At 37.8% G+C, this 13,801-nt stretch overlaps 1 protein-coding gene across 1 annotated transcript; it reads right to left on the bottom strand.

The window, feature by feature from the left end:
- Nucleotides 1-848: 848 nt before the first annotated feature.
- Nucleotides 849-12,633, bottom strand: LOC120420546 (zinc finger protein 888-like). Its single transcript, XM_039583615.1, has 3 exons — nucleotides 12,117-12,633; nucleotides 11,376-11,957; nucleotides 849-1,012 (listed from the first exon to the last, which is right to left on the bottom strand). The coding sequence occupies exons 1-3, from the start codon at nucleotides 12,631-12,633 to the stop codon at nucleotides 849-851; spliced, it is 1,263 nt and encodes a 420-aa protein (XP_039439549.1).
- Nucleotides 12,634-13,801: the final 1,168 nt, after the last annotated feature.

Genomic DNA, 13,801 nt, shown 5'->3' with positions numbered 1-13,801 from the left:
AACAAAATTTACCCTCACACTAATAAAACTACCTCAAATAGACGTTGTCTACAGAAAAGAAAAAATGCGAAGATTTTGGTGAGTTATAAAAAAACTGACTTTGAGCTTTCAATTTTCCTTAAAAAAAGAATTATAAATTTACACTATCAGCGGAAAGCGTGAAACCATAACATCAAATAACTTTAAAATTACTAGGGACTCAAAACAAATCCTGTTTTTCCAAAACGGTCTGATTTTCGGGATAAAAAAATTGCAATCAAAATAGTGTTTGTTGAAAGGTATAGGAGTTATCTACGTGCGCATGTATTGCGTGTACGTACACGAAGGGTTTTTAGGTTAAAATTTGTATTCTCCAGGAAAAACAAATGGTAAGCTAGTGTGCCTGAGATCGAGTTTAGATAGCTCTATTATATATTATTCTCAAGGCGGATTCTGCGGATGAGACATTTCCCGTTTATCGATTGTTAAATTTCAAATGAAATGGTTTAATCTTAGACAGCCGGCTGTGGAAAGATAGAAGCAATATCATTTTCAATTCAAGAATCAAGAATTATACAGTGTACCTTTTAAGTTGAGATGTTTTTTAAATGATTGATGTTTAGTTACAATATTTATCGGGCTAAAATGTTATGACAAGGTTTTGTTGATAAGGCATACCGATGACGAACGCGAAAAATCCTGCGACCCGACGGAATGTTGTCGCAAATCGAACTCTGTGTTTTACTTTTTTTTTCAAATATATTTTGGGAATACCATAAACTCAATTTCAGCTTCCATCAAGTCATCCAATGAATGTACTTTTCCATCGATCGCCCAAGATAGTTTCTTCCAGTAGAATCAGCTTATGCTTATTCTTCCTCCCTCCCAAAGCAGTAGCTTTCACTCTCCGTGTGCCTCGCGGGGTTCATCTCCCCACCATTTGCCATGTAATTATATCGATTAGAGGCTAAAAGACTCTGCGGTGGTGGTCGCTGGTGATTGGTGATGCTGCTAGACATGGTCCAGTCCAGGCCTACACGGAGCGGTAATCGACCGAATGGATGGTCGAATTAAGAAAATGGAATAAAAACGCACTGTACCGGGGAGGAGAGGTTTCGGGGTTTCCCGGCTAACCCTTGGCTTGTCAGTTGAGTTCATGCAACATAATTTTTTTTCGAATAACAAGCATTTTAAAAATTTGTTATAATTGTGTCGATTTTGAAAATTGAATAAAAGTGAAAAGTGATCTTGAAGAAAAAGCCAAGGGTCCAACTAAAATAAGTCTTATTCTGCCCCTGGAAGGGGATAATTACTACCCGATGGCCACGTAAGAAAAACGGGACGAAAACGGTTCGATCTTCCTGGCACAAACACCGAGAGGAGGGGTTGAGGCTAATGCGAAATAATTCGACCGATTACCTCTTCCAGCCAACGTAAACGGGGAACGGCGAGAGAGGGGCAAATTTTGGACGTTGACCGCGTAGTCTTTCGTCGTGCGTGTGGCAGCCCAATCGATTGGCCAAATTGAATGGATTAGAAGTGTTTCCCGTGATCGATTGTGCCGGGATAGGGCTTCGGGGGCGATATCTCACGTTAATTGTGCGTTTTCTGGAGGAAATTTCCACCGTTTCTTTTTGTTTTTCAATGCTGGAGAAATTACCTGTCATTACTCACGGTGATGGGTTTTAGTTTGTGGAGCCACCGTTAAAGGTATTTTGAAGAAATTTCAGATAAGTTATAAAATTATTTGTCTTCTTAGTCGTTTTTATCTTGTTGTCTTGTTGTCTTGTTGTCTTGTTGTCTTGTTGTCTTGTTGTCTTGTTGTCTTGTTGTCTTGTTGTCTTGTTGTCTTGTTGTCTTGTTGTCTTGTTGTCTTGTTGTCTTGTTGTCTTTTTGTCTTTTTTTCTTGTTTTCTTGTTGTATTGTTGCATCGTGTTGTCTTTTTTATGCTGCATTATTAAATTTTTATTTTTTAGGTTTATGGAAGACTTAATTGTTTTCAACTGTTTCCGTTTTCGTGTCTAAAATTTGATATTATTTCAGTAAGGAACAAGTCCTCACTGAATTAAACCCTATATCAAAGTCTTCTTTCTGCTTTCCCTCACCAAGAATATCTATCCATTCAATATAACCCAACCCCCCCGTAATCCACGAAAAACGATGACACCGCTCGGCGCGCGCTCCACTATTTATGAGCGAAATCAGCCGATAATCCTGCTCATATTTTCCGGTGCAACACAGAACTTCGCCAGCACCAACTTTCAGGTCATAAACCTAAGCCCGAAAGCGAAGAACCGAACCGGTATTGGTGCGGTGTCGAGACCTCGCCGTTTCTTGCTCTAGTTGGAACTTCAAGTCGAGCACAAATCACAATTATATTCGATTCAGGTTTTACCGGGCGATACTAGAGGGCTGGCTTCTGGGGATATTGGTTTGGGGGTGGAAGAAGCGAGCTCGTACATTGTCCATTGAGCCGTTAACGGCCGGAAGTGCCGGAAGTTGCTGTGGGGTTCACCAAGTTGGAGGAATTGAGGACGAGTTTTGGTGGAGTATTGAGGTTATTTAAGTTGGGATGTTTTTGTTAAAGCTGATTTTAGAAAGAAACTTTTATTTCTTAGTTAAATTAGGTAGAATTACAAAAAATACAAATTTCTTAGCGTGCCAGCTTGACCACTACGTGATATTTGGATTAATCGTCCCCGCAGTAAAGCCCAGCAGCAGCAGAGTCAGCCAGATCTTCGCGGTCACGACGATGATAAGGACTTACAAGAGTAATGTTCCTCCAACTTCCAGGCCTTATACCCGACTACCCAGTACGCAAAAGGCGGAAATCAAGGACATAAATTTCCTTCGCCATGTGCAAAATCTTAAACGCTTCGTAAATGGGTAATGGTTCCTGATTTACATGCATGACGTCGCCGTTTTCCCGGGTATTACACGCACAAAATCTGGCAGGGAGATGAGGCAGCGTTTCGTAATGGCCCATGGGTTGACTTTACGACGACGGTTCTTTCGCTGTCTCTCGCTCTCTGGGGTAGCTCATGGTGGTTGAGCACCCAACTGTGTAAGTGATAGCGAACCGGCTGAGTAATGGCCCAAGAAGGGGCTCCGGCTCCGAGCATTTGGGATCGGCATGGCAGGTCGTTATGCAAAGCGGAAAACTATCAGTGGATGATTTGGCAGAATCGGTGCCAAAATGCGAGATGGGATGGTATTTTGAGGCAATTTCTGGCTTTTGCCGGTTCAATGGTACGCATTGTTGATGTGAAACGTGGTGTTGATGTAGAACGATTTACATTTTGAATTCGATAACATATTAAAATGTTTTGTGGTAAAAGCCATATAAAATTACAGATAATAAAAGAAAACAGAAAGACAACAAGGCACAACACAGCAAGACAACAAGACAACAAGACAACAAGACAACAAGACAACAAGACAACAAGACAAAAAGACAACAAGACAACAAGACAACAAGACAACAAGACAACAAGACAACAAGACAACAAGACAACAAGACAACAAGACAACAAGACAACAAGACAACAAGACAACAAGACAACAAGACAACAAGACAACAAGACAACAAGACAACAAGACAACAAGACAACAAGACAACAAGACAACAAGACAACAAGACAACAAGACAACAAGACAACAAGACAACAAGACAACAAGACAACAAGACAACAATACAACAAGACAACAAGACAACAAGACAACAAGACAACAAGACAACAAGACAACAAGACAACAAGACAACAAGACAACAAGACAACAAGACAACAAGACAACAAGACAACAAGACAACAAGACAACAAGACAACAAGACAACAAGACAACAAGACAACAAGACAACAAGACAACAAGACAACAAGACAACAAGACAACAAGACAACAAGACAACAAGACAACAAGACAACAAGACAACAAGACAACGAGGCACCACGGCCGCTGAAGTCAACGCAACAGTTCCAAATACTATTCAACTTCCATCTTCAACAAATGGTCGTTCTACGCCAGATCAAAGTCTTTATCAAAGTTTAACCTCATTACCAACAAGTGTGCTCTCCGGCAACTGATCATCGCCAGTAACTACTTCAAAGCCACATCACGAGCACCAGCAATAGTAATAATTTCTGTAACCGCAAAAGCCCCACTTCACTTTCCCAACTCACAAAAGTCACAGTCCCGTTCCAACACTTGGCACAAAGCAGCAGCTCTTTCTGGTCCGCTCAGTAATGAAAAGGGCTGAGGTTGATTGCGGTTTGGTGGCAGAACTCTTCCCCGGAAAGCTGTGTGGGCCGTGAGAGACAGCTCTAGACTTTGCCCAAGGTGCTCTACCCGGAAACCGAGCGCGCTGGCGATGAAGTGAATCGCCTTTTGAGAAGTGTGACCATAATTAACGATAATGATTGCTTCGGCACCTTCTGCTTCTCCACTCCCTCCCTCGTCCCCTTAAGGTGCTCGACAATCTTGCGCTGATTACAAGCTCTTTCCAGCGTGTACCTTTTATCGAGTTGAGAAGAGTTGCTATCGTTCAATAGTCGGAGTAAGGTTTTCAAATGGGCTTATTCACTCAAACCTTAATGTTCAGTGTGAATTAACAACTACCACCTTCTAGAAAACCTTTCAAGAAACGGTTCGATTTTTCCTAACCCCTCAACGCAACCCCACACCGCGCCCTTGTCTCCGAAAATTGAATTTTCCCTTTGAAGTTTTTCAAACCCCTCCCCCGTACCCCCTGCTGTGAGCAAGAAGTCCCTGCTGGCAAACCGGAAATCGGCAGAAGAAAAATTGCTGATCCCATCGATTGTAAGGGATTTTTCCTTTTTTTACAATGGGTGAAAAGTCTCAAGAGGCCTGGCTGAACAGGCGATGAAAAATGAGTCCAAGGCACACACACATCCATCATAGGAAAAACGCTCGCCAACGTCAAAGGGCGTGTGCGTTGACGTCTTCGGCGTGAGTCCTGGCGTTGTCAAGAAGGAAGCGTCGCAAAGTGGCGAAGTGATTGAAAATTTAAGACGTCGATTTTTTTTCGATGTCGGGAATTGATGACTTTCGATTTTGAGGAAGGCATTTGTTAACGTTGCATTTGATGTAAACCATTGGAAAAAGGGTAACGAACTCAGAGAAAATAAGATAAAACTATAATATTTTCAAGCGAAAACTTTCCAGGGCTCAAAGCCATTAGACATGAAACATGAACAACATGGAATAACTTTTGAATAATCCTCTTTTAAAATTTTCCCAATAGAAAGCTTTTATACATATGCATTTTTTTTATTTGCCTTCAAATTTTCTAAGTGATTTCCCTATGACTAAAAAAGCTATGTTACGTCATTGGATCATGCATACAATTTCATCAATGGATATTGATGTACTCGTTTTGACTTTATGTTTATTTTAACACATAACATTGCTATAGCATCTATATGAGCAATTCTCTACGAAATCGGTCTTTTTTCTTCAATTTTAATTTTTGTATTTTTTAATCCGACTGAAACTTTTTTGGTGCCTTCGGTATGCCCAAAGAAGCCTTTTTGCATCATTAGTTTATCCATATAATTTTCCATACAAATTTGGCAGCTGTCCATACAAAAATGATGTAGGAAAATTCAAAAATCTGTATCTTTTGAAGAAATTTTTTAATCGATTTGGTGTCTTCGGCAAAGTTGTAGGTAGGGATACGGACTACACTGAAAAAAATTATACACGGTAAAAAAAAATTGGTGATTTTTTAAGATGGTGGGCTGTTTGGGTGAGACTTAGAAAACATCAATTTTCCTGTTTTTAAACCTTTGCATTGCAATATCTCAGCAACTAAATGTCGTATTAACAAAGTCCGAAGAAGCAAAATATAGAGAATTTTCTCAGCTTTTCAAAAATATTTTTTTTCAAAAGTGGGCAAACATGTGCACTAATTTAAAAAAATGGAAAACTGCGACTATTTTCAAAAAAGTCACTTAAATATGGATTTAACTTGAAAACGGTGCACTTTATCAAAATTTCACTAATGTACTTTTTGATTGAAAATTTGATTTTACGAAAAATGAAGTTGAAAAATGTTTGCGACCAAAATTTCGATTTTTTGAAAAAATCAGAATTGATTAAAAAATTCATAACTCGGTCAATGATGTTTTGCACAACCTGGGAATTTCTGAAAAGTTTGCATGTTATGTCCTCTTAAACATATCAAAAAATAAAAAAATTAAAAATAGTGTTTTTTTGCAAATCAAGTTTAGTGATAAAAAGTAAAAAAAACACCATTTTTTACCGTGTATCATTTTTTTCCTGTGTAGTCCGTATCCATACCTACAACTTTAACGAAGACACAAAATCGATCAAAAAATTCCTTCAAAAGATACAGATTTTCGAATTTTCAAACATCATTTTTGTATGGGCAGCTGCCAAATTTGTATGGAAAATTATATGGACAAACTAATGATGCAAAAAGGCTTCTTTGGGCATACCGAAGGCACCAAAAAAGTTTCAGTTGGACTAAAAAATACAAAAAAATCGAATGACCGAAATCCTGGAGAACTGCTCATATACATTTTTTTAAAAATCTGGCTAAAACAGCTGTCCCGATTCGTCCCCCCGGGCAGACGGTAATAACAAAATTAATAATATTTCAATAACAAATCCTGTTAAAATAACAAAAAGTGTTATTATTTTATCCTGAAGTTCAACTTCAAGAAGAAAAAATAATAACAGTTTCTGATAAAATAACAAAATTTGGTATTGAAGTGATATTATATTGGAAATGTTTAATAACATGCTAATAAGAGGAAATGTTATACATTTCAAAAACCCTCCTAATAACAAAATTTATTATTCGTTCGGTATACTGTCTTAGAAATAAAATTACCATAAATCGCCCAAATGGAAAAGTTTCTAAGTGTCCATAACACAATCTGTTATTATTTTTTCTTTTGTTAAATACATATGTTTAGATCTTTGAGATAATTTTGTCTAATTTCGTCGGGGTCATTACATTCGATTGTGCTGTACACCAATAGACAACAAATTTGTCACCGGTCGCAGTAGCATAATTGGTAACGCGGATCAGTACCGTTGATCAGTTGTGGGTTCAAATCCCACCTGCACCAAGTGGAATCTTTTTCGCCATCTCTGAAACATTATTAGCAGTTGTTGTAATACTTTAATATCGTTGCTTTTAAACAGCTAAAATTATTCTAAAAAGTTGAAATTTTGAAAGTTGATTTTTTTAATTATTTGATATACCCCCTAAGAGACTTTACTAAAATTGGCTAGAACTATGGGATAATTTTGACCAATTTCGTCGGGGTCATTATTTTGGCCATGAAATGGGGTCCTTAAGCTAAAATTATTCTAAAAAGTTGAAATTTTGGGAAGTTGATTTTTTTAATTATTTGATATACCCCTAAGGGACTTTGCTAAAATTGGCTAGAACTATGGGATAATTTTAACCAATTTCGTCGGGATCATTATTTTGGCCATGAAATGGGGTCCTTAAGCTAAAATTATTCTGAAAAGTTGAAATTTTGAAAGTTGACTTTTTTTTAATTATTTGATATACCCCCTAAAGGACTTAGCTTAAAATGGTTAGAACTGTGGGATAATTTTTACCAATTTCGTCAGGGTCATTATTTTGGTCATGAAATGAAGTCCTTAAGCTGATATTATTCTAAAAAGTTGAAAATTTGAAAGATGTTTTTTTAAATTATTTGATGTACCCCCTAAGTGATTTTACTAAAATTGGCTAGAACTATGAAATAATTTTGACCAATTTCATCGGGGTCATTTATTTTACCTTGAAATGGGGTTTCAAGCTTAAATTAATCCGATAAAATTAACTTTTGAGAATTCATTTTTTTTTTTAAATTTTGTTATATTCCCTAACGGAATTTATTTATTTATTGAGAATTTTTGTAGTGTGAATAACAAAAACTGTTATTATTTTCACAGAGCCAGGAAGTCGGAGCTGACGTTGAAGTTCGAGCTGGAGTGAGACCTCAAAGACTGCATCGGATTCAGCAAATTTTCAGCAACTTTTACTTGGAGTCGGAATCTGCGAAGTCGGGTATTTTTGGAGAGCTGAAGTCGTCGTTGACGTCATATCCTACATCCAGAGTCGGAGTTGTCTTCAAAGTATGGATTCAAAGTCGCTTGGAGGTACCCGACTCTGCAGCCCTGACTAGTACAAAGGAGTTATGGCAACTGCAGGTTTATTTGCAAATTACAAATAAACCAAAACAATACCGTTTTTGTTATGGAGACATACCAGTTCAATAACATTTTTTGTTATCATGCTGCTCCACCTCTCCGCACAAAATAACAAATCTTGTTATTCCTTCATGATTCCTTCTGTGTTATTGATTTGTTATTGCAATAACAACATAATAACAGTTTAAGTTATTCTTCGAACAAATCTTAGTTATTGATTTTTGTTATTTTAACAACTAATCCGATCATCCCAATAACATATTTGGATCTTCTCACAATATCAAAAACTGACCTTCCCAAGTTATTTCCGTCTGCTCGGGCCAGATGACGATATATTGCTATTATGCATTTCAGTGAGTTTGATACAAATTAATGGAAAGGATTGAAATAATAAAAAAAATTAATTATTTTTTTTTGCAATTCCGTCGTGAAACTACTCACTTTTCCTGTCATTCTTGAACGACGAAATAGCGAGTGCATAATTGGCAAAGGGAGCGCGTGGTCGTAAAAAAATATTCGGAGTGAAAAGTGATTTTTTTGTGTGTGCCTTTTGTTTCGCATTTTTGTCGTGAATTGTGATATAGTTTTCGATAAAAACGATCCGAGTTCGTTAGGTTTATCGCGTAACAAAATTATTTTGATTCATCAAGAACGTCGTGGTGTGCGCTAGTCTTTTTTGTGTTGAAAAGACCTTCCCATAGCTCCGTAGCTCGGAGGGCTCGACGTCGGTTGTTTGTGTGTTAAGCCCTCTCCATAGCATCGTAGCTCGAGAGGCAACAAAAATCAATATCTTATCTAGCTAACAGAAAGAAGATCGGAAGGCACTTGATGATTGAGTTCGTCGCGTCTATTTCGTAACAAATTCATGAACTAAATGATTATATAATTAAAAATCAGACTACGCTATCATTGCAGCATTGCGTTTAACACCTCATACTATAAATAAATATTATTTGGTTTTATTTTTCCACAGCCGGCTGTCTAAGATTAAACCATTTCATTAAAAATTTAACAACAGTTAAACGGGAAATGTCTCATCCGCAGCATCCGATTGTTTGCCTTGAGAATAAAATATAATACCTTTCAACAAACACTATGATTTTGGGTCGCATCATCATCTTCTATGATGAATCCTGACCAAACACCCTATCCTACTAATCAATTTTCAGGTTCCTGGCGCTTGTGGGGTGTAAGCACAGAGTAAATCAGCTGCCCTAGTAGCAACCTGCGCTAACTAACATTCCCGTCCCTTAAAATCGAGATCTACAAACTGACATGGCGGGCGCCGTTGGTGGCCAATGACTGTTACCTATTCGCAACTGATCTTGGTCTGGAAATCATGGTGTTTTATCTTTTTAGCGCGTTCATACATGCTGTTGATAAGGGAAATACCACTTGATAGTCGAAGCCTATGATCAGTAGTGCTGAAAGGATATTAAGGTTCTGTTCAGCAACGGAGAAGGACAACCATGGGTGGTCTCTCATGGTCATGCTCATGCTCATGCTCATTCTTGAACGACGAAATAGCCTACTTTTCTGTACCAAAAATAACAGAATCGAATAGCAACACTTTTCAAAATAAATGCTGAAAAGTTCTACTTTTCAGCACTCAAATGGGTGCTGAAAAGTTGAACTATTCAGCACTTGTTTCGAAAAGTAACACTTTTCAACATTTTTTGATTTAAACGATTTATTGACAAAATACATGAAAATTTGACATAAAATTTCATTCAGTGTGTGTTTTTTGGAATTGCAAAAAATGTTGTATGGAACTCGTTGCAAAACTTGATTTTTTCGGTGAGCCTCGTTGGAAAAATGTACGACTCGTGGTGAAAAAATCCTCTTTTTACAACTTGTTGCATAAACTACTATTTTGAAACCTTAAAAAAGAAATTAGTAAGCAGTAGAGCTAAAAAATTAAGCCTTATTTAAAATATTTTTTTAATATCGTTAACCTGGGAAAATAACATGAAAAAATCAATTTTTAAAGGATTGAAAATAAGCTAAATAGAATTTGGCATTGAAAAGAAGTAGTAGTAGTTGTAGAGCAGTTCTCTACGGATTCGGTCATATTTTTTTAATTATAATATTTTTATTCCGACTGTAACTTTTTTGGTGCCTTCGGTATGCCCAAAGAAGCCATTTTGCATCATTAGTTCGTTCATATAATTTTCCATAAAAATGATATGTGAGAATTCAAAAATCTGTAACTTTTGAATGAATTTTTTGATCGATTTTCGGCAAAGACCGTTTTCGGCAAAGTTGTAGGTTTGGAATTGTTAATTTAATTTTTTGTCACTAAAACTTGATTTGCAAAAATATTATTTTTTTTATTATTTGATAAGTTTTCAAGGAAATCAAATGTCAACTTTTAAGAAATTTCCAGAATGGGCATAAAATCTTTGACCGATTAATGATTTTTTGAATAAAGTGCACCGTTTTCTAGTTAAAGTCATTTTTAGGCAACTTTTTTGAAAATAGTCGCAGTTTTTCATTTTTTTTAAATTAGTGCCCATGTTGCCCACCTCTTAAAAAAATATTTTTGAAAAGCTGAGAAAATTCTCTATATTTAGCTTTCTTGAACTTTGTTGATGCGACACAATAAAATGATGTTTTCTAAGTTTCACCCAAATAACCCACCATTTTCGAATGTCGATATCTCAGCAGCTAACGGTCTGATTTATAATTTTAAAGTTTGAAACATTCTTGAAATTTTCCGATCTTTTCGAAAAAAATATTTTCAAAAATTTAAAATCAAAACTAACATTTCAAAACGGCGTAGTATTAAATGTTTGGACCGTTTATATTTAGCTTTCAAATAATTCTTTCTGAGCTTTAACCAAACTGCTTTCTGAAAAAAAATACTGAAAGAAAAATACACACCACTTCTAAAGTAATTTTCAATTTTTAAGTTTAAAAGTTAAATTTTCAGGTTATGTCACAACACACTGAAAAAAATAAATTTGCATCCAAAAAAAGCTCCTCATTTATCGATAAAATGCACTACTTTCAAATTGTAGTCATTTGAATATGAACTGTTGGAAATTTTAACAATATGATCAAGCCTGGGATTAATAAAAAAATGTTTGGTTTTTTTGTTAAAGCATTTATTAATAATATAACTGAAACTTAAGAAATAAGCAAACATTGTCCAAAATGATTTTAAACTTCCACACTTTTACCATCCTCAGCTTTCTGCTCGCTTCTCCTGGCCAACATAGCCTTCAGTTTATCCACTGTCCGTTCGTGCTCGGTCACACCATTCGACCCTTCTTTGGCCGACTTCTCGGGGTGACACTTGACCACGTGGTCCAGCAGTACAGTTTTGCTCATGAACCTCAATTCACAGATTTCACAGTGATGAGGCCGCGTCTGGTGGTACTTGATGTGCGATCGAAGGTCTCGTTCCCGGGAAAACTGCTTTCCACACTCCGGACAGGTGTGCTCGATGAGTTTGGCCGTATGTTTGCGCCGTTCATGCTGGAGAAGCGTCAGCCTGTGCGTAAATCGCATGTCACACTGGGAACACTTATGTCTCTGCTCGCCCGGGTGTTCGCGTCGGTAGTGCTCCACAAGTCGCTGATTGTTGGGCAGTTGGGCGTCGCAATGTTTGCAGTTCAATATGTATTTGTTGCAAGATGCTTGGTGAATGTTTCGCGTTTTCGGACACGCAAATGCCTTTTTGCAACAGTCACATTTGTATGGAGTTTTGCTTTCATGGACGTTCAAATGAACCTGAAGCTGCTCCTTGTGTCTGAACGTAGCTGAGCAAATTTGGCACGTGACGAAACGAGATGTATCTGATTGCCCATCACAGGCGAGTAAGTGTAGCTTAACAGCTCTACTGTTTCCGAACAATCGGTTGCATTTAATGCATTCCTGTACGTCCAAAGATGTCCTCGAGAATGGCGAATTACGCTCACCGTCGTCGTCCTTGGAAGAATCCATTGCTGATACCATCGCAACATCTCTTGCTATCTCGGCATCCGATTCAATCTTGACTTCCCCCAATTCTATCGTCAATACAAGATCACCCTTCCTTTCCCGAGTCAGATCGTTGTCAACGGCAGCTTCGGTTGTCCTCAACTCCTCCAAATCCACTCTCCCAATCTGCTGCACTTGATCCTTGATCGCCATTCGGACACTCTCGATAGTGGCCAAGTTCTTCACCGAGAACCAGCCGTCTTCACTCTGCAGGCCTTGACCGATACGCTCCACCAACGTGTTGGCCTTGAAGCACCGTAGCCGGAAGTCCTGCACGAGTTGCATCAGCTTCCAGCACGGTTTGCAGATGGAAAAGTTGGCGAGCTGGAAGTCGTAGCCGAGCATCGATTGGAACGAGTGTCGAAGTTCGGTGCTGCAGCCAACGACGTGCTTGTAGAACTCGACGTTTGGAGGATTGGCACGCAGGCAGAAGGCGCAGTACGGTACGGTGTCCATGGTTGTAACGCTGACGGTTTTGCTTTAGAACTGTATGCTGAGAATCATATTTGATCAGCTTTTATACGTTCTGGTCACAGGTAACGTAATTCTTTCTTTTACCTAACTTTTGAATTCACTGCTACCTCCTAAAGCCGTTTCGTCAAAATCGGTGCAATGCATTGGATACCTGTGGATTTAGCAAATTTGGAATCATGACGTCAGATGCAACTACCTGTTTATTTTCGTTTAAAGCAGAATTACAAAGATCTTACTTATACGAGTATATGTTGCCTGTTAAACTATCAAGAAAAATATTCCATTAATTTAGCCCACCACCCCTTCTATTGGACAGCAGCGAACCGATTCGATTCAGAGTGCGGTCCAGAACATCCATCACTATGGTCAATTTAGCGAATGGCCCCTTTCTCCCTCTTTTTTCACACAGCTAATGGAAAAAACTGCATGCAGCTATCTGGTCGAAGTCGTCGTCTCCGTTCGTCGATTAATTCAATTTAATTTCATTACGTTCATTAACTTAATTACGGAGTCGCTGTCGCTGAATGGTGAAAGTGACGATAAACTGATGCCTCTTCGCCATTACATCCCATCGGCTGAGAACCAGCAGTAGTGGGGAGGGATTGCAAGCGCAAGGACGTGAGTCTACGACAATTGCAGCGATTTGGAGGTACCTTAGCAGCAGCAGAAGTACTCTAGCTGACTGCAACAGATGGGTAATGGTCGTTTTACCGACCTTTAGAAGGTTCACTTTCACTGGGCCGAGTCATTAGCTGGAGGGGACTTGCAAAAGGGAGTGAGGCATTGTTGGGGGTTGACAAATGGATTTAATTTGGATATAAATAAGCATTAAAAGTGAAATTTTGTAGCGAGCATGATTAAATTACCAAACATGATCAATAAAATGGTTTCTTTTGCGATCAATCATCAGCTTATTTGAAATATTTCTTATAAACAAAAAATCAATTTTGCATCAGTTATTCATCCATACATGTCACGATATAATTTGAATTGAAGGAATAAAATGGTGTACAATGTTTGAATGTATTTGTTGGTACAAATATAAACAACGATTTGGAGCCTTCAGAAAAGTTTGTTTGTTTGTTTGTTTATTGTTCAACCATTTTTTGATCTTTAAAAAGCATTGGTAAGAAAAACTCTTAAAATTTTA

The sequence above is a fragment of the Culex pipiens genome, chromosome 2 (genome assembly GCF_016801865.2).
Source record: "Culex pipiens pallens isolate TS chromosome 2, TS_CPP_V2, whole genome shotgun sequence".
NCBI classification, from domain to species: Eukaryota; Metazoa; Arthropoda; class Insecta; order Diptera; family Culicidae; genus Culex; species Culex pipiens.
Note: the sequence above shows the minus strand (reverse complement) of the source record. Positions and strands in the feature narration are given on the sequence as shown.

Excerpts from the sequence above, each read along its gene's own strand:
- LOC120420546 (XM_039583615.1), bottom strand. The coding sequence starts at position 12,633 with ATGGACACCGTACCGTACTGCGCCTTCTGCCTGCGTGCCAATCCTCCA. Across the intron at positions 11,958-12,116 it reads TTCTTCCAAGGACGACGACG|CTACGTTCAGACACAAGGAG; the intron begins GTGAGCGTAATT and ends AAATTTGCTCAG. Across the intron at positions 1,013-11,375 it reads CGAGCAGAAAGCTGAGGATG|GCCTGGACTGGACCATGTCT; the intron begins GTAAAAGTGTGG and ends CGCTCCGTGTAG.